Raw genomic sequence first — 22,579 nt, forward strand, 5'->3', positions numbered from 1 at the left:
CGAACCAAAAATATTTATTCGGACAGATTTCCCGTTTTCAAGGTCGAGCAGACGAGATCGGCCCCAAAACACTGCTAAATCCGTCAAAAGCATCCATAACGCATCCATAACTAATCTTAATTTCTACACGAGATTTTAAGCCCCTCTTTGGTGGGAATTAAAATCAATCTTTTAATAGATTACGATAAAAGTTGATGAAATATTAGCATTGCATGTTAATTGCTACAGTTCACTTTTCTGTAAAATAAAAATACATCATATGTGGGAGAAAAATCGACGTTTAAATCAAAATCTCAATAATCATATGACACACTTCTAATATTTAATAACAAAACCTGTACAATCTGAAAGAGAGACCCCAGAAGAAATGTATATGGAAAATTATCCTCTCCAGGCTTTCAACTTGTTTCCAGTACATGGCCTGATTTCAATCTCTTTTAACTGATGCTCATATACACAAATCTCTCCTGTTAACAAGAAGTTCAGTTCCAGCTTCTTCTTGGCCTGAAATGTTGGTGTTAAAGAAAAAAAAATGAATAAGAATATTAATTTCCTTGAAACACAAATACCTATATCCTCTTACATATCATTCGTAATTTTATTTCTTACTCCTCTGCTCCCCCCCCACCAATTTTTTCTCTCGCCATTAAATGAATTATGAATGAACTTGTTACTCCTCTTTACAATCAAATATTTTTCAAGGAGTGTAGGTGGTATTTATACTTCCGGCTCTTCTGTCGTTGCCTCCAGTAGCAGGCAAGCGCTCCAAACGCACAGCTTGCAATAGCGATTGCCAGTGCAGCTCCAACAGGCACTGCAACAGCATTTGTCGAAACTGCTAAATCTTCAGCTACAACTCTATCTGTATGTCCATCCCCGAGACGTTCCTTGTCCTTGTACAGAGAGATCAATGTCTTCCCATAATAGTTGCTCAAGAACTTGAAAACCTCATCATGATCCCAATCAATATGATTATCTTTTGCGTTTTGACTACGATAGCAAGAAGAGCAAAGCTGTTTAGGAGGCCAAATAAGTTTTGGAAACTTAGGATCACCGGTTCCTAGGGATGTCTCTTCCTTCATTAGTCTCTCATTAACTTTGTTGTGCGCATTCCATAACCAGAGGACAAATTCACGAGATTTCTTGAAAGGGGTAGAAACGCTGCATAATCCAAAATTCTATTTAGATTATGTGCAGCAGAAACTTGATGAGTAAAAATCGTCAATGAAATTACCTTGAGCACATGTCATAGAAGTGCTGTCGGCATTCCTCACAGATAAAGAAACTGTGAATAAAATCACATACAGCAGTGAAAGCCATGTGACTTTCTCCATCATCAACTCTCACAGAAAGTGAGTGCATTAAAACCCACAACCCACAACTGAAAAAGAAATAAAAGGTCGACCAGTTAAAGACTTTAAAACAGACTCCCGTAGACTTGCAGACAACAAATGCAAAAACTTCACTTCAGTGGTAGAAAGCAATCCAGCAGCCAGTTTGTGTTAAAAGATTCAAGTAAACAAACTTTAAAGCTCTAGTAGCCAGCCAACCACAAGTTGAAGGCCATCACCAACTTTAATCGTTGTTTATTCAAGGGTTGCTTTAAGGTGCACAGAAGATAAGAGTTGACATTATTGCCAAAAGTGATTATTGCTATTCACTAAATGATATTTTCATGCACAGGCAGGCACAACTCACAAGTTATTAATTGTTCAATCTCTCAAGCATTAGAATGAACTGAAAAGAACAAACGAATACAAATGATTATGCATTTATGAATAAAAAAAAATCAAATATAAACAGAAGTGGCAATTAAATCTTCTGATGCTATGTGCAAACATCTAGAAGAGACTTAGATTGAATATAGGCTTTTCTTCAACAAATTCAATACTGTCAAAAAAAGTGAACTTTGTAGTAACCTTGGAACAATGCGCAACCGAGTTCTAAAATAGATACTTTGAGCCGAAATTTATTTATTATATTTTTTGGAAGACCTGATCATACTCATAATTCTTGCTGCCAAAATGAAACAGTTACCTCGTCAAATCACCAATTCCACCATGAACAGTATGGAAATGAAACAGAGAGAGTACAAATCTACCGAAAACACAAGGAACCAACACTTAGAAGAATTAAATACAGTCTATGCAGATAGTCTCTTACGCATTACTGCATAGAAAGTTTAGACGTTGAAGTTTCTCAGGACTTCAACCATATGCAGCTTAATTCTTCAGCGCAAATACTAACATTCTTTACTGGATCAGTCTCAGTAGCTGTAGAGCGTTCTTTTAAGAATAGTGTTGAAGCGGTGTCCTAAAGGGGATATTGGTTTAAGCTACTAACTACTTCCCATTTAGATTTTCAAGAACAAATCTCTTACTATATATTGCAGAACCGTGTATTTTGTTAACGAACAAGACAAGTAATATAAAAGAAAAGGGTGCAAAGAAGAGAAGAATTGAGGTCAAAGAGAAATCAATCTTTATTCATATATTCGGGTTGAATATTTACAATGATTAAGCCCTTTATTTATAGTGCAAGAAACTGAAAGAATATCAAATCAAACGAACTTCTACCAATCTAGAACTCTATCAAAATATCAAATCTAATTTAATTTACACTAAATAGCATATTTAGAATCAAACTCTACTTTTCAAATAATATATAAACTTCTCTATCCATATTTCTTTCTCCATCACTATATCTTCTACACATGCAGATGGCAATCGAAAAATACCAAAAATTACCATTTCCTAAGCTAAAGAATATTTAGGCTTTGTTTGAGCCCCATTTTTGTGAAAAATGAGTTTTGCAATAATGAATTTTTTGGAGAAAGTGTAGGTAAAAAGTAGGAAAAAAGTTGGGTTACGTGCAAAATTATTTTATTGAAAGAATGTGTAGTTGAAAATGTGTATGGGGAAAAATGAGTTACTAGATAATGGGGTTCAAAAGAGTTTGGGCAAAAATGTGTGGTTAATATTCACTTGCATTTTCTCCAAGATGATGCGACTCACAGTGGAAAGATGAATTGCAGCTTAAAACTTTTAAAACTTCCTTGCTCAACCTATTTAAATAGAATTCAGTGCCTGCATAGTGCAATTCACTTTTCAATTTAAAGGTCACTTTCTTTGTGTTGAGTTAATGGGTCTAAAGAACAACATGGCCACACAACATTCTAAGAAGTAGATGGTAAACATCTACTTCCAACTATGTTATAAACCTACTTCAGTAGACTGAACATGTGAGGAATTAATTAAGAACAGAGCATACATTGAAATGAATGAAAGATGAATGTGCCTCACCTAAAACCTCTAGTCTCATTCTTGCTGCCACGACAAAACATCTACAAAAGAAAATCCATAGCCAGATTTGAAAGATCAGAAGCTCATTCATTTACTCGGCACAGATATGATATTTCAGCTAAATATAGCATAGTAATATTATATTTTGATACACGAATAGAAAACAAGGGTGGGATTAAAATTTTTAAACATGTGATTGCTTGGCATGCATGTAATGTAAATAACAAGGCTGAAGATTACTCTCTCCTTCAGTTATTAAATACTTGGGTGCATTGTTGTTCATTAAGTAAGCCAGCACAGTTGTCCTAACAAATATCAGAGACACCACTCCGAAATGAATAGCTTGTCATTTCCTTTTAATGAGCAACCAACTACATTCAACAAATAACTAAATAAGGTTTTACTAACCACTCAATAATGAAAAGTTTTCAATGGGATCCCTAACATTTCAGCTCTTAGTTCGTTTCTTTGAGTGCCCCCAACTCCCCTCCCCCAACAGAAGATACTATTGATATTTTTTTATTTTTTTATTTTGACAAACCACATGTTAACGTTCAATAGTGAGAGGAACAATACTACTAATAGTACAAACTATTCTATTAAGGGAATGTAGAAAACTTGGAAGGGGGTAATTGATAACTGATATATACACACCCAATATCCACGAGGAATTTCTTTTCCACAAATCTGATAATTCCCAAATACACCTTTTTGGCTAAGACTGGCAAGTTCCTTGTTGGCTGACAAATCATCAAGGTCTACAAGTATTTCTGCAGTTCCCTTCCGGCACCTAATAAACAATATCAAAATCCAAAAATGATGAAGATAAAAGAAAACAAACAAACAATAATAGAAAAAAGAGAGGGGGCCAAACCTTCTCGACGGGTGATGAACCACCAAAAGCTGAAGAAATTTCATAAGTGATGCTCGGGTCTCTGATTTAATCATCTGCACAAGATTAATAAATAAAAAAAAGTTAAGTGACGCGAGGTATTAAAAAAAATATGAAAGCAATAATATTAAACAGAAAAAGAAAATTAAAACATACGGATAGTCACCTTCTGCTCTAAAATAATATCAAAGGCAGTGGATGTTGCTTCTTCAACATCATATACAGCACGTGCAATCTTTCTCCACAAACAGTTGAATAAAGTCAGAACACTAGATAATAATGAAAATTTGAATTCCTAAAAATTAAGAAGCCAATACATGCACTCTTAAGTACCTGTCCAGGGTCAGAAATATTTGTGTGAAGATGCTCCTTCTCATATTTCTCGTCATCCAAGCCATATGAGCTGAAAGAAATAAAGTGTAGGAAAAGAAAGGAAAAGAAAAGAAAATGTTAATGCCAATGTTGGTTCCAAATATAGACCTAGAAACATACAGTACCCAACAAGAATTTACTAGAAAATAGAACAATGCCTTTTATTGTGCAACTATTCATGCATCTTAAGAGGCCATATTTAAACATGAGCATGCAAAAGATAATATCATGAGGCGAGATTTCCGCCTATAGAACAGGTACACGCCAATTATTATACCTGCCCAGTTGCTTATTTATCCAGTTTAGTAAGCGATCAGCGGTCCGTCCATCATCAATGGAATGTATTTCACTCTTTTCTTGCTTTGGCTTCCAACTCCCAGATACAAACTTAGAAGGTGGGCCCCAAAGAAGCATAGGATAGTGTCCGACAGAGAACTTATCACAAAGATTGGTATTTATCTGTGCTGCCAAGCAAGTAAAAAAGGAGAACCATCACTAAGCTATAATTTAGCAAAGAGATATCAAACAAAGAAAAATACTGAAATTTAATAAAATGGATGATAAACCAATATCATTAATTCTAATAAATGTAAAGTATTAAAGCGAAGTTATTGGCACATGAAGAAGAAGACTGATAGGAATATGTGAATAAAAGATGCAACGGAACACCCAAGCTTAGGCATGCAGCAACATGTCATCTCAAGGTCAGTATTAATTATCTCTAGCCTACGCAATCAAGAAAAATTTCAGTAATTCCTTTCTCTTGCTCTCACAAAACATATCTACTTCCTTGTGACATTTAACCACTTCAAGAGGGTATAAATACAAATAGCAATATTTCAACTCAAGATTAGTAAATATCTCTATCCCAGTCAATTAAGAAATCAGTGTATTCAAATCTCTCAAATGCACAAATAAAAAAATATCTACTTTCCTTTTGATTTTCAACAACTTCGAGAGGCTATAAAACAAAACTTTTAGGCCCCACTAACAAACATGACCATAGTTGAGAGTAACAAAAAGAGAAGTGTAATCTAAATTGCTTAAAAGAAACGGAAATTTCAGAAGAATATTTTGTTCCTTCAGATATGTTGATCAATACTTATCAAAATTTTGCCTCATTGACAAATTCTTTAGTTGTGAGGCTAAAGACGCAATGCATACTGTGCAAATAGGCATAATGGAACTAATAACATATTTTATACTGTTCCAACAAAGATAACTTCATCTTAGCGACTCAGGGATTGAATATCAGCAAGCTGTTTCATGAGTTATTGTTCATGAGTACATCTTAATAGGAGTGCATAATTACTGCTTTGACAGTCAAGATTCAGATTTTCAACTCATGATGTATAATCTCCAAATGAATGAAAGGCACGTGGAAGAATCATTAGGGCATTTCCAGTATCAGGAAAATGCATTTCCTTCTTTGAATTGCCCCAGCCGTGGTTTATGACACCAAAAGACTGAAACGTCTACACCATTTGTTCACCACTTCAAATAGAGAAAATAAACTTTTGAACATCTTCATTATACATATTTTAAGGTGGTACTCATTTATACATGTTTGAGGGTGTACTCATTATACATATTTGAGGATGGTACTCTGAACCACCAATGAACTGATGATATGCATAATCTTTGGTTTTCACGTCAGTTGTAGTAAATTTGAAGGCATCTCAAAAGTAGAAATTTTGGAAAAATTCAAACAGCAAAACAATAAGATTATAATTTTCAGTTTCATTTAAGCAAAGGTTGTTAAGCTTACTTCTAGTTTATATAACCATGCAGAACAAGGAAAGCCAGAATAGTCATTACAGCTTCTAACCAAGGATGATAATCTATAACATCTCGAAAGAGGATGTCAAAGGAGAAGAAACCTTCAAACATCCTCCCAAAATGAATCTTATTACCCATTTCAACAGCACATTTAGTGAAGCGAAGAAAGATGTTAGTTCCTGAGAAATGTACTTCCAGGGACTTCTAAACGTACTACACTAGTGTCCCATCTATTAATATATTTCATATTTGCTTCTTATGACCTTACCACAAAGAGAGTTTTGTTTCAATAAAATCTCCAAGGCCACTTTCCAGTTCAAGCGGACTTTTTACTTGTTTTAGAGTACCAATTCCCAGCTCCTTAAATCTTTACGCCTAACAACCAAATCCCAAGCAAGCAACAAAATTGATCCGACCTGTCTTCCTTTCAATATAGAAATCCCTCATGAGCTCTTCTAGCTTGGAAGCTATGATCTTTGGTAACCTAAGCTGAGTCATATAAATTTGATAAAATTAAGGTCAATCTCCCTCCGCAAAACAAAAATTGTATTCTCTTCGAGCCATCTAGCCTTCAGAAATTTTCTGAACAACCAGACACCAAATTAAGGTAAATCTCTCTCCTCAAAACAAAAATTATATTTTCTTCAAGCCATCTAGCCTCTCTGAACGACCGGACACCAACGTTGATAACACAGTGCATTTCTTCTAAAAGGTAGCCCCATAAACTTTAGATGTCAATCCCCCACTCACAACCAAGCATAAATGTTGCAGACTGCGATTGAAGGGAACATTGATTACCATAATCTTGCTCTTTCCAATTATAATCTTCAGATTTTGCAACAAACACTTTCAAAGTATCATCAAACGCAAAAAATTATCCTATGATGCTAACATAAAGAAGAGTCATCACCATATTGTAGCTAAGAAACAGGAAATTTTCCCTACCTCTACCAAACCCCTCTTTTCACTATTTAAATTTCATTCAGTTTGTCATAAACAAGAAATCATCTCCTCACAAGTCAACACTCTCTGTTTTTCAAATTTATTCTCACCACCAGCAAGGTTCCTCCAACCTGTCAATAAGATATAGACTGCATACATCAAGCCTAAATTAGTTCATCCATTTTAGGCATGATTCTTGTAAATATAGCTATACAAATATACTTACCTTAATTAGGTAGATTTGATTGATGTAATTCCTGAATTTAACCTTGGAATGAGCCCAATATTTTCGATATATTAAGAGTATATCCAAGAGACTCTTTGGGGGTGTTTGTTTCCCATTTTTGTAAAAATGAAAATGAAAAATATAGTCGTTATGGGTCCCACACAAGAGATAGAAATTCAAATTTGGTAGCTTGATGTGATAGATAACGATCATTTTTTCATTTTAATGGGGAAAGAATGGGAAACAAACAGGGATTTTATTTATAAAGAGCATATCATGCATTCTAGAGATCATCTTTAAATTTTTATTTTTTTTTAAAGGTAATCAAATATTTTATTAATCAATAGAAAATACACGAGAAGTGTATTATTAATTTACACCAAAAAGGAACAACATAAAATTAGGCAGCCAATCTATAATGCCTAGTAACCGCAGCATTAAACCAAGTATACGATGTCAAATAAAATAATTCTATAATCTACTCTGTTGTTCGTGTTTTATCTTCAAAACAACGGTTGTTTCTCTCTCTACACACACCCTACGATGCAATCCGGAATAAGATTCCATACAAGCTTGCTATCATTGTCGCGAAACTTCCTTCTCCATGCCTCTAACACATCTTCCATATGTCTCGGCAACACCCAATTCATTTGTTGAGATGCCAGAATAACGTTCCACAACAAACGAGCAATATCATAGTGAAGGAACAAGTGGTCAATTGTCTCCCCATCCCTTCTACACATATAGCACCACTCTGTAACATAAAAACCATTGTTTGGAGATTATCCGCAGTTAACACTTGTGCCCTGACAACAATCCATTGTAAAAATGCCATCCTTGGAGGCAGTTTACATTTCCATACCATCTTCCAAGAGAATGAACTCTCCGCGGATTCCAATAAAGATATAAAATACATGCCGACTGAGAAGATACCATCCTCTGTCAACGTCCAGCTACTACAATCACCCTCTCCTACCCTAATGTGCACCTTATACAAAGATGTCAATGACAAAGCATAATCATCCGCCCAGTCCTGCAAACCCCGTCAAAAGGCAATGTTCCAACTGAGACTTCCATTATGTATATCTAAGACCTCATTCACCGTATTAGACGGCTCTAAAGCAATACGATACTAAGAGGAAAATCTCTCTCTAAGCGATTGCTCTCCACACCTACAATCATCCCAAAAACTAATAGTATTACCATCTCCCACCACAAAAGTCAATCTATCCCGAAAAGTGCTTCACCCTCGTCGAATATACCGCCACAAACTCAACCCATAAAAGCCATGGCCATCGACTAAGCACCATACCCCAGCCATAACACCATATTTGCTAATTTCTCTCCAAAAATTCTCCCTCTTCACTCTGAATCGTCACAACCACTTACCTAACAAAGCTTTATTAAACTATATAAGGCCCCTCACTCCGAGACCCCCCCCCTCCCACCCTTGGGAAAGAACAAATTACATCCAAAATAACCAAATGTAATTTCTCCTCCCCTAAACCTCCCCAGAGGAGCTCCCTTTGAATCCTCTCTAGTCTTTTTGCCACTGAAGTTGGAATAGGAAAAAATGTCAAATAATAAGTAGGGAAATTCGACAAAGTAGACTTAGTGAGAGTAAGACGGCCACCTTTTGAGAGGTACAGGCGCTTCCACTCCGCTAGCCTTCTCTTCAGCCTTTCCACAATATTGTTTCAAATATGTGTACTTTTAAACCCTCCTCCCAAAGGAAGCCCAAGATACGACATAGGCAACTGAGCAACCCTGCAACCCAATATAACAGCCAATTCCTCTACGTTCTCGAACTCTCCCACTGTTATAGCCTCATATTTCTCCAAATTTATCCTCAATCCAGACGCAACGTATCATCTACAACAACAAGTGAGAAACCTGCGACTGATCAATCATAAAGCCCCCTAATAATCCCTCCTCCACAGCCTTCTCAAGCATCCTACTGAAAGCCTCCATCACAATAACAAAAAGCAATGGAGATAGAGGATCTCCTTGACTTAGTCCTCTACTACTCCGAAAATAACCCTCAAGAGTACCGTTTACCATAACTGAGAAAAACTTGTAGAGATACAAAACTGAATCCACTAGCACCACTTATCCCCGAAGCCACATCGCCTGAGCATAAACAAAAGAACTCCCCAATTTACGTGCTCATGAGCTTTCTAAATGTCAAGCTTACATAACATTCCTGGAACCCCTAAACGCAATCTTAAGTCGATACATTCATTGGCTGTAAGTACGAAATCCAGAATCTGGCGCTCTTTGACAAAAACATTCTGAAATTTAAACACCACTTTCCCGAATACCTCCTTTAATCTGTTTACCAGAATCTTCATAATAATCTTGTGCACTCCACTCACTAAACTGATAGGTCGAAAGTTCTTGATATCTGTCGCTCCCGATTTCTTAGGAACCAGTACAATAAACGTAGCATTGGAGCTTCTCAAGAACCTACTGCACTGGGAAAAATAAGGACATCCACGATATTTGATCGCACCACTTCCCAACAAACCTTATAAAATGAGAATGAAAAATCGTCTAGTCCTGGAGCCTCGTCATCATTCATGTTGAATACCACCTCCTTAATTTCATCCTCCCCGAATGATCTCTCTAACCAACTAGCATCCTCTTCACTAATAGTAGATAAATCTAGCCCTTTCAGCTCTGGCCTCCATTCAAACTACTCCCGATAAAGAGTTTGGTGGAACTAACTATTTGGGACCTAATGTCCTGTGATTCCTCATAAGTAACCCCATCTACCTCCAACATAGTGATAAAATTGTTTCGTCTATTCGAATTAGCGACCCTGTGGAAAAATTGAGTGCATTTGTCTCCTCTTTAACTACTTGACCCTAGATTTCTGACGCCAAGCGATCTCCTCCATCTCCACCAACCTCACCAACTCTCCCCTTAATTCTCCACATCTCCCTCTCATCCCTTACTAATCCTTTACTCTCATCCCTTCTATCTAGCTTTTCTATGTCTGAAAGGCATTGATTTTTACGACAGTTAATATCTCCCACCGCCTCCTCATTCCACCTCTTCAACACCTTCAATTTTCGACCCAGCATGTAATTGGGAGACCCCCTGAAGTCATATGATGTCCACCACACCCGTACTCGCTCCACAAAACCTTCTACTTTTAGTCACATCTTCTCAAACCTAAACAGTTTACTTCCCGTACACCTCACATTCCCAAATAACGAAATAGGGAAATGATATGAATACACCCTCCCCAATCTCCTCTAAGTGATCTTTGGATACTTAGCTTCCGACTCTCCACATACTAGAAACCGATCTATTCGGGACAAGACAAGTTGATCCCGATAGATCATCTTTAAATTTAGAGAGTCAAAATTTTCATGCATTCTAGCAATGCTCTCTATTTTAGCTCTTCATTTTGATTTTCTCAACAAATATTTATTGATTTCTCCTCATATTTTATTTAACATAATTTTTTATATATCAATGGCCAATCAATTTAAATATAGTTTGAATAATTTAAGTAGAGTATTGAAATATGTGACCTATTAAATGCAATTATTGTTCATTAAGAATAGGTTTGACTCTCTAAAATTAGAGTCAAACCCACTCTATTTTAAAAAGTATAAATAGAGAGTCTCTTGAAACTTATTTTTAAGCATTAGCTTTTTAAAATAAAGAGCATTTTGTATTTAGAGATTCTTGAAGATACTCTAAGAACAATGAGGGGGCAGTCTTTCCAATTGACACAACCTACTATATTCTTAAGAGTTCAACTCTTCTGTTCTTCACAAAGTTTAATTTGCTCTAAGTTACTATCTCTAGAAACCTCTTCATCCCATATCTTCACTTTATTGTGCGAAACTCAGCTGTTGGATGAATCTAAAGTTTTCTCACACCTTGTCCATTCTCCCCTTTCACTATCTGTGAAAAGCTTTCCTAGAATTACGATGGTCCAACCATGTGTTCTAAAAATGTAAAGGGACAAAGTCCTATTTAGAAAGATTGGAGTCCAACTAATGGAGATCAAGGTAGAGACAACATAAAGCTAGATTTTAATTAGGATATTATTAGAGTTTGATTTAAAATATATCGAATATATTAGATTAGTTTTGATATTTTGATACAATTATAATTTGTTAGAAGTTTGTTTCCTTTTTAACTTGTTTTAGTTTATTTGCTCAATAAATAGAGGGGCTTAGTCAATGTAATAGATAACCTTGATTATATGAATAAAGATTAATTTCTCTTTACCTTCAATTCTTCTCTTCTTTGCACCCCTTTCTCTTCTTTTCTTCTCTTTCCCCTTCTCCTATAATTCCTCCATAGTATCCTACGTCACCAACACTATAGAAAAATGATCCAAAGTGGCTCTAAATTCTAATGTTAACCTCTTGACACACATCAGGAACAAAGCCTCCCAATACACCGGAAAGAGGAATTCCAATCTATAAGAAACCACTTCCCCTCATATCTGACCAAGCAAAAAGATAGTCTATTATGACATCCCTCAAATCATTTTCCGTAATGACCTCATCAAACACTATACTCCTAGAGGCTCTATTGTTAAAGGATTTCTCATAACAATACCTAAACCACTGATGTCCATGCCACCCCAACACACACACAACAATTAGGACCACAATCATATGAAACCTAACAAATTCTTCCCAAAACTGTAGTTGCTCTACAACATTATTATGTCCGTACGCCCTTGAAAACCTCTACACTTAGACAGTGAATTTGTTATGATTTGAATAACAACCAATTACAATCAAGTACTTTGATCTATTTTAAACCTGAAAGAACAACAATACACCCCCATTTTGACAATAGAAGGAAAATGTCAAAGACATCGAATGTACGAAACGAAATAACAATTAAGAACAAGAGAGAGAAAGCATACGGAAGTGAAAAAAATAAGAGGGAGATTGTAATTGTATTCAATATTCAAGGTGAGTTTATCACAATCAAAGAATATCTTTATATGGAGTGTAAACTAGTAGGATTAATAAGGAAAACTAGGGTTCGTCTATGAAGGAAACAAAATCAATTGTACATTATAATAAAACGCAATAAAAATCAATAAGGAAAATACTATCAAATACTAATTGATTTGATTGCTTGTACGCCTAGAATATACTCTCCATGCTTTGTGAGTCAATCTTTCAACCTTAGGATTCAATTTTCTCAAGACCCACAACTACTTCGAAATTCACATTTCATTCGCAATTCGTTTTAAATTGAAGATTTCTCAAACCTAAATACAGCCTCGATTCAAGCAAACTTATCTATAACATTTTAGGAGGAATAGTATTGAATCCCACGAAAAGTATCGATAATAAATGGGTAGTGCCTAAGATTATCAGAATGGTTGGCATGTTTAAAATCTGAAATATACAAGTGCCAACTTCTTAAACTAATTGAAATAATAATTTAAAAAATAAAAAATAAAACAATGAGAGACCGTGATCATATTTGAAGACCACCACTGTATTTTCTTTTTGCAATCTTGACAATAATCTTCATCACTACATCTACTATATAAAGAATAGAATGATGACAAAAAGGACCTTGAGAACAACAAGAAGAGATATCTTGTTCCGAGAGGAATAATTAAGAATTTGAGAGTATATAATATAAACTTTTGGGATGAATATTCAGTGAACCGAATTTCAAAGATGAGGTGGTGAAATTAAGCATGTCACGGACTCATGGATAGAATTATTAGGTAGTATGTCTGTTCTGCAAGTACAACTATACAGGGAAATTAGCAAAAAGTTTTCAGAGGACATGGATTGGTAGATTCAGGAAATCACCATTCAACTTAATATTTCAGTTGGAGAAGATCCGAACGGTCATGCGTGGAACTGTAACTTGAGATAAGAAGATTACATGATTGAATAATGAAATGATTTGGGCTCTCAAATATCCAACTGATCAATTAATTCTCTATAATGTACTCATGCCTTCCCATGTCGATATACAGAATGAGAAGGACAAAAATCAACTTCAATGATAGGAATGTAATACTATTTTGAACTTAAATAAAAATAAATAAATAATCAGTACAAAAAGAAAGATTACTACAATTATCTGCTTGCCAAATGAAAGTTGCTTAGTCTTCCTTCACTCATGTGAAGAAACTTCGTACATTATTTTGTTTGTACATCATTACTCTACTTAAAATATCTTAAAATGTTCAGTTATTTGTAATAATTGTAAACACAATGTTTTTTAAGGAGTCTCTATTGAGAAAATTCCGATTTACATAAATAACAAAATTGAGATGCTGAATATTTGTTTTAGCATAATACTTTTTGAATAACTGAACAAGAGCAGCTTAGAAGTATTGTTCAATCTAGTCTTCTCATGAATACAAGTAGGGAAATATAGCAGTATAGCATGACTACCTTCAAAGCACAATCTACTCTGGCCATCAATATGATTCCCGGATAGACAGCATCAGCTCCATTAAAAAGCCTTGCAACCTTCTCATAATATGGCTGACAAATTGTATATTTAATTTTGAGAAACATAATTATGAGATTGCTAACAACAATATAGGATTAATCAAAATAAACCTTGTAGTTTCTGCAAGCCGGGCACCTGCAAGAACAACAATGGAAAGTATATTAGAAGAGCATCATAGATTTCAGTATACAATACTCAAGGCAAAACTCCAAACTTACATTACATTGTCACTTTCACATCAACAACTAATCTAGACTCCTATATAAGTGCATAAATATACTCAATTTCTAATAGACGTAAGTATGAATATTCAAACACAAACATAAATATAGAGAAAACTCAACTTCATGCCTTTTCATTCTTTATAATAGAGCTTTCATTTTGTAGAATGTCGAATACTATATGCGCATTGCAGTAAAATGCAGCTGACTAGGCTCCTTTATAATCCTTAAAGGTTGTGCAAAGCTATTTTAACATGTCTCAGCAACAAAACACAAACTTGTCACCAGATATTAGCATATGCGCATGCATGTTCATCAAATTATTAATTGTGACTAAATGAGTTTCTCATCTTAATTTTTCATTCAATTTTGACAGCAAGTGTTGTGCAGTGAAGCAAAGAAGAAAAAGGAGTAGAAATAAAATAAAGTATTTAATGACAAAATTTCTAGCACAAAACCACTGCCAGGTAAGAACGGAAAACCCAGACGCACGTATGGAAACTTAAGTTACCACATTTCAGTTTTTGACTTTGATATAACAAATTAGGATCATTTTACTTATTCTCAGATAAGTAAATCCTAACATTATATTTTACAGAAATCCACAACTTTTGTCATGACCATGAAATGAAGGAACTGTATAGTCTCCCATAAAAATTCCTCCAAGAAAACTCTCTTTTTTTTTTCCTTTTTTTTTTTTCCTTTTCCTCCTTATAAGTTAAAAACATATGTCAATCAACTTCATAATCCCTTTCCAGAAATTTATGGCTTGATACATCTGTTTAACGCTGTGTACTATTACCACAAAATTTACTTACTACACCGCATTATAATCACACTATAATTAAAATATATTTTCAATAAATATACCCCAACAAATTTACAAGTATACTTCTAATCCAATAAAAACTAAAAATGGGGCAAAAAATATAGTATTGCGGTGTATTCATTATCCCAATATACTCCTCATTTTTCTCATCCTTTCCGCCCATTCTAGATTTTTTGAAAGAAACGAACTTGGTAGAAAACCTCACATGAATTGGAGAGTGACAGAAATGATTTGACTTTGAATGATTCTACGATATCAAATCTTCAAAAGCAATTTGAGAAAGTTGCGGCTGAAGCTGGGTCTTATTTAGATGATGATACAGATTCACGTGATACCCCAAAAATTACAGTGAAGAATAGAATATCAAAAAAAAGAAGAGGAAGGTCGCTAAGACTGCAGAGAGGACACAACACTGACAACTTAGACATGAGTGGTCAAGGAGATGACACATTCGATAATGCTGCTAAGGGCGCGGAGAAGAGTGCAAAGAAGGTTAGGTTTCGAGGGAAAAGAAATGAAAACTAGGTTTATGATTGTGGTGTAACAATAAATTATTTTATATGATAAATATATTAAAACTCCATATATGTAATTTTACTTAAGACTATTTAAGTAAATAAAAAATGCTTAATTTTGTGATGTGATTAACAAAATTCGTAGTGAAAATATAATTACCCATCTATTTATTGTTTAATATTGCAAGTGTAAACAAAGAGCGTGTTTGGGAGGTGTTTATAAATAGTTTTAAATTATAAATTGTTAGAAATAAGTGGTGCATAAGTGGGTGGTAGTTGTGCGTTCTTCAAAATGTGTGGATAAAAAAGTGGCAAAAGTGTTTATAAACATGTGCCAACATAGGCTAAGAAACACAATAATCTTCCGGTGAAGCATCAGGCATCACATGTGAACCAGATGGAAGCACTCTAAAAACAAATCACAGACATAGACTACCATCCCTACAATCACAAGCACGTAAATAAGATGAAGTCAACATTTTTTGCACTTGTAACACTGCCCAATACATTTCGATCACTTTGAAATTCAACAAATGAAAACTTGAAAGCTAAAAAAATTCTCATACTTACAGCATGTATATAATATCTGAAAGTAAAATTAGTATACACTTCTTGTAACATCCCAATTTTTTTACTGCGAATTAAATTTAAATTTAGGACTTAAGTGTTCTATTATTAAAGTTAAATGACCTTATTAGTTATTAATCAATAGTTGAGGGCCTAAGTTGAAAGTTATTTTGGAGATTAGATGAAATCATGCATAAAACATGTGTAAATATGCTAATTGGTCTTGATTAATGATGATTTATTGACCGTGTGCATTATTCACACCACATTTCAAGCCAATGTAATTGATTTGACCACGTAAATAAAGGAAGTTGATTTGACCACATGCCCTAGTTTTAAGCTAAATAAATTGATTTGACAACATGATTTAAGCTATTGATTTTATTATTTTCATGACAACAAACCATTTAAGCATTTAACATGCATAATATCTAGTCATTTCCTTTCACTTTTCCACACATGGTTAAGAATTTTCCGGCAAATCCAACACTAAATTACCCCTCAACAACTATTTATACACTCTCCCTCTCTACCTCTATAACTTTGTCTCTCCACTTCCTCTCTTTCTCGTCATTTTGATATTAAATATAATCGTATACTTGTAAAAAAACACGGGAATAATCAACTCCACAAGGGCTCAAATATCTCTTTTTAACAATAACTCATTTTTATCATTTTTGATTGTCCAATAAAAAAGGTAAGTTGTGCTTTATGTTTATGGCAGCTAATGTTTATGTATGTAACATTTCTATGACTATGTTATGTTTGGTCCATGTTACGAATGTTTTATTAAGAATGACTGGAGTTTAGTAACGCTACGCACGAGAATTTAGCACCATAGAAGTAAGGTCTAATTTTTGTGTCTCCTTATGCAAGTTATGAATTTTTCGTAGAGATACATATATGAATTCTTTATCCGCACACACTTATTGAGAATTTATTATTACCCCATTATTTTTCTACTTTCAAATAATTGACAATTTGAGGCAGTCAACACAGAGATGGCTTATGATGGCAATAGTTTCAATAATAGAATTATTAAGTTGTCAAACTATTATTTCATTTGATTTTAAATGTTTTAAGATATTTCTCGTTCCAAGTTAATTTATTAAATTCATTACATTATTTGAATTTTGGTAAGTACTTAAATAATTTATATGATTATGTCGAATATTCTTTAAACTAATTTAGTTTAGTGACACTTGAACCTTAAGGATTCGGGTCGTTACACTTCTACCCTTTCTACTATTATCACGACTCTAGTGAAAGAGAGACATACCCAACCATATGCTCAATTGGTCTCTTTAGTATGGTCACACTTCCATTTTGACATCCTCATTTCAGCTACATTCATCAAAACATTTGATACACTTCGTAAACAAATCAAAGCAGATCTAATAATTATACCTACACGTGCCTATAACTTTTAGAGATCTTTCTATCACAGAATTTCTATAGCACTTAACCATTTCATCCACCCTCCCTAACATTATGCATTACATTCTCTTCAAGTTCGCCTTACTGAAAACAATCATTAATGTAGGACAACCTATTAGAATTCTTAGTATTTCAAGGATTCTAGTATAAAATGTTTTATAGGCTACTTCATTTAAGAGTAGGTTATCAGTTTTCTTTTGTTATCTTTTGTTAGGAGATTGATTCCTTTTCTTAGCTTGCTAGGATCACGAGATTCTCTTTCTTCTCTATATAAGAAAAGGGATAAGCATATCTGTAATCATCAAATTCAATATTTAAGTTATTCTACTCCAAAACTTAAGCTTTTCAAAAAAAATTCTTGTTTTACAAGAATTGAATTCCGCTTCCACGCCATCTTTCTTTAGGACATCACTCTACATTGACTTCATTATCGTACTTATTCCTGCTATTATTAAAAGGATATTCCATGTACTCGGTTTGAATTCTACTTAACTAAAACATTTGAATTTCAAAATACTCCGAAGTTTAAGTATTCTTTAATCCCCCTCAAATAAATACTACGTCATCAGCAAATAACATACCGTTTGTTTATCCATGACCAAAGCATGAAGATAAAGACTAGGGTAGACCTTGATACAAGCCTAAATTGTTGGGAAATTCCTTGCTACTAGTGTCGGTACATATCACACTTGTAAGTCCCACTTTACATATCTTTAGCAATACTGATATATCTTATAGAATTTATTTTTCTCCGTAGCACCTACCGAAGCATTTTTGGCAAAATCAATCATAAAATTTGAAAGAAGATGATAGAACCCCATTCAAGTATAACTATTCTAGAAGATCAAGAAGAATGGAGAAAGAGAGGACAACAACAAAATCTGTTAGTAGGCAAGCTAAGGTGAAAAAAAAAAAAGGCTTATAAATAGAATAAGGGATATATAGTAAGGGGAAAAATAGTGAGTGAAATCATATTGTGGAGAGTTACAACCCTATCAAACGGCTGATTGCATTTCTTTTCTTGCTGTAATTCAGAATTCAATCAATACAGAAATTTAATTTCTGTCCTGTTCATTTGTTGCATTAAATCGACAGGTAGTACACATCACAAGATCTGTTTCTTTTCTTTATATATTTGTCCATCATTCTCCTAAGCAAGAATATAGCATCCACAATAGTTTCTGTTGGCATAAGGTTGAACTAGTTCTACAAAAATTTAGAATTAAACCTTAATATATGCTTACCACCTTCTATAATAATATGACATGTTATTTCAATACCTCTCAATTCGTAATATATTTTAATATCTCCTTTATTCTTATGAACAACATAACACTCTTGCTCCATCCATTTGTTAAGATCTCATTGAGAAATTTTCAACAATAAAACATGCACCCCATCGAGGCACTTCCACACTTAATCAAGAGTTCCATCTGAATGACTTGTTTTCCTCATATTCGTCCTCTCCAAAGCCTCCCCTACTTTAAAGACAAGGATTTTCTTGTATAGCCAACATTCATATATACAATAAAGTTATGCATATTCTCAATATCCATAATATGTTGTGAATGTAATTAGCCGCAACGTGTTGCTATCTCTATCTAAAACTCATTTTTCTTCCTTTAAAACTTTATCCTCGAAATTTACTTGTTCTCCACTCTTCAAGTTTTACCATCTTGTTCTATGATGAACTCAAAAATTACCTTAAAATATTTACACAAAGACCTTTCTACCTTCCTAGTTCTAAAAGTTATGAGATGAAACTTCCTATTTGAAACATGTTGTCTCTAACACCAACTAACAAGATAACCCAAAGTCCAACATCATAACTTACAATGATTCCCAAAGTCAAAAGTTCCGCATACTTTCATATCCCAGCGTTCAAGTCTGAACAAGGTTATCGTGTGACTAAGCCCCTGTTTGGGAGCCTTTTTTTTTTTTTTTACACTATATATTTTTTGACCATTGGAATGTGGCCAATTTCTGCCAAAACTGACATATCCACCACAATTGACAATTCAAATGTATACCATATTATGTCAGTTGTCACTTTTGCCCCTCATTACTAAACAAGTTTAAAATCTAAGAAGGGGCACTTATGTCATTTTGCATGCCCACAACATTTAACCATTTTGAAAGTCACCGTAATGTTCAATAATTACTGTATGTCCGGATCCCACCGACCTTCTCATACGGTAAAACAATGAATTTCAATTTAGCCAAAAGTGGCTCCTGAACAGGGGCTAAAGATTGCCAAAATCAACCCATCAATATTGACCGGGATATGTTGTTTGTTGCCTCATTTCTTCCCATTGGTAGAGCATATGTGATAATAAGGGTAATTGACACTTCTCCAATAAAAGTCTAATTAAGTGCTTGTTTGGATAACAATAAATCAATCATTATAAATTAAGTCAAAGTCAAACATCAATTTTAAATCACACATTCACAATTATTGCTTACTTATTATCCATACATTTTGTGAGACCCACTAATCCCTTTCATTGAAATCTCATCGTAATTTTATCAAAACAAGTACTAATATAATCCTTTCCCTAAACCATTAACTACTATGAACCACTTCTACAAATCCAAATTTTCCTACCCAATTTATATTCATTTCCTTGCATTTACTTTTATCTATGTATCCCGTGCCCCCTACTCTTTCGTCTTCTCCCTTTCCATTTGATGTCTTGTACATAGAGCTACGTTGGTTGAAATATACTTCCCCTAATTTCCAACATTTGTTAGTTTGATGTGTCTATTCTATGCTGCCTATTGACTTGAGTCCACGTTTGAACGATAATGAACTAGTGCAATCAGGACTTCAAATGAATGTCGTCTACATTAGGTTAGTCATACTCTAATTATTGTAGGTCAATGGTTGGCAACATCAACCAATACTATACAATATACACTGGAGGAAAAAACACCATCTAACAATTTGGTGATTTACCCAGAGAAGACAAAATGTTAATAGGGACTATTAATCAAGCACAAATCCAAACATGTTACCTGTCCAAAGAACTTTAGAACTTAAATCCAAATCAAGAGTAAGTTTGGCAAAGCTTAAATTATACTTTAAGTTCGTCAAATATATATTTTATCCACATATTTCATAGGACCCACAACTTACTATTAAGCACTACCAAACAAGCAACAAGAAAAAACCAAGTAAATGGTCTCTGCATTCTTTTTATGATTTCCATTAACAAATGTCAAATGTGTGCCTACTTCTAACACAAACCATCCATCTGAAAACCTTCAGGCTTCCCACACATGTTGAACCTTTGAACACTAGCAGCAAGTGTAATTCTAGTCAAAACATTCAGATGATTTAATTCCATGGTAAAACATTATGCAGGTTATCAGGATCCATGATCCATTTTCAACATTGGTTGTAATCTTGCACACGTTTCACTTGCTTTGTCCATATCTGGCAACTATTCAACATTGATTAGTTGTAATCTTGCACACGTTTCACTTGCTTTGTCCATATCTGGCAACTAATTTCTTGCTTCTTATTATCCTTTGGACTTCTAAACATTCAATCTGATACGGACAATTTTGTCCTATATAATGTTACTCCAAATTTACAAGCATCAGTCCAAAAATTTGGAAAGACCGTCTAACTTTTTTCTTAAAACTCTAAAAGACCAAATCAAGCGCAGTTCATAGAACTGCAACACTCACAAGAAATTATTACCAAATTTCTTTTCCAAAAAAGACCCATTTTTAGTAATAATTCTGGAAACCCATGTAAAACTCTGATGTCCTGCGACACAAATATTTCTGTGAAGTAGTCATATGTCAAAAGATCTTTTTACCAAAATATATATAATCATTGACATATAAAAAGTAGAGAACCCAGCAACAGTATTTCAAAGAAATTGTTTTCCCAAGTATACTTTTAACTAAAAGCTGATTATATGATATGATTGGTATAATTTATCCATCCTAAACCATTTAAGCACCTTCTTCAAGGATCTTAATATGCAAATCTATCACCAAACAAACAACAGAGACATCATTTCACATCCTTCTATTCCTCGAAAAGAGATCCTCGGTTAAAAAACAAAAACATGTTCATCCATTAAATGACAAAAATGAACTTTAACCAAAAAAGGTAACTGACCAGTGGGCAAAAAATTCAACAATGGCATAAGTGGTGGGGGTCTCCTTAAGCACAGCATCGAAATTCGTGGCGTTTATATCCACTGCGTAGTCCAGCTTTTCAGCTCCATTTTTGTTAGCACTGTTGGCTGATCGCAGAATGGATCGAGATCCAAATGAAAATGGTGAAGAAATCTCTTGTGACGATGCTTCGATTGTTGACATAAACAGTGCCAGAATTAACACACCAATCATCATAGTTACAGAAGAAAAGGACCCAGATATACATGTATATGTATATGAATACATATTTTGGTGGAGTGGGGTACTGTGCAAGGTCCCGTAAGATGAAGGAGGGTTTGTAATTTTGAGTGGATATTACGACAACCTTCGTTTTTGGAGTTTTGAGGAGTTGGCCTGGCCTACCTAGGACTTAATGCGGTTATTGATGGAAGCAGTTACTGGTTCCGCACTTTGGTTGTTCTGTCTGATAACGGAAAAGATGAAGACGACACCATGGAATGGAAGCATCTGAAATAGACGAGGAATCCAAATGGGAATTTGGCACATTAGGCGAACTAGATAATATTCTTTGTTAAATAGCTTTTGACTAATAATAAAAATAGGGGGGATTTTGTTAAAAAGCCATTCAAACAATCTATTTGATTAAACAATTATATTTCAATTTTTGTTGGTATAATAGCCTTCAATTATAAAATATAATAAACAAATAATATCAAAAGTCCAAAATGCGCTCACCATAAAAAGACCCAAATACCCCCTTCAATCCATTTAAATTTCTCATTTCATCTCCAAAAATCATCGTCTTGCTCTCCCTGTAGTAGTGTAAATTCTTGTTATCTATTACTTCACTCATCTTCTTAAACATTTTGAGCATTTGATCAAGAATATT

At 34.2% G+C, this 22,579-nt stretch overlaps 1 protein-coding gene across 2 annotated transcripts; it reads right to left on the reverse strand.

The window, feature by feature from the left end:
* Window positions 1-208: 208 nt before the first annotated feature.
* On the reverse strand, window positions 209-22,243 carry LOC111395435 (sulfhydryl oxidase 2-like). Of its 2 annotated transcripts, XM_023021428.1 has the most exons (12): window positions 21,689-22,242; window positions 14,095-14,119; window positions 13,924-14,016; window positions 4,844-5,025; window positions 4,528-4,597; window positions 4,361-4,429; window positions 4,177-4,250; window positions 3,957-4,092; window positions 3,303-3,343; window positions 1,235-1,381; window positions 724-1,161; window positions 209-504 (listed from the first exon to the last, which is right to left on the reverse strand). In XM_023021428.1, exons 1-12 carry the CDS (start codon window positions 21,973-21,975, stop codon window positions 483-485), a joined length of 1,584 nt encoding a protein of 527 aa, XP_022877196.1. In that variant the 5' UTR covers window positions 21,976-22,242; the 3' UTR covers window positions 209-482. The 2 variants fall into 2 exon arrangements, with proteins under 2 accessions (XP_022877196.1, XP_022877195.1); XM_023021427.1 differs by lacking the exon at window positions 209-504 and having other exon boundaries at window positions 530-1,161; window positions 21,689-22,243.
* Window positions 22,244-22,579: the final 336 nt, after the last annotated feature.

This window comes from Olea europaea, chromosome 6 (genome assembly GCF_002742605.1).
Source record: "Olea europaea var. sylvestris chromosome 6, O_europaea_v1, whole genome shotgun sequence".
Classification (NCBI taxonomy): Eukaryota; Viridiplantae; Streptophyta; class Magnoliopsida; order Lamiales; family Oleaceae; genus Olea; species Olea europaea.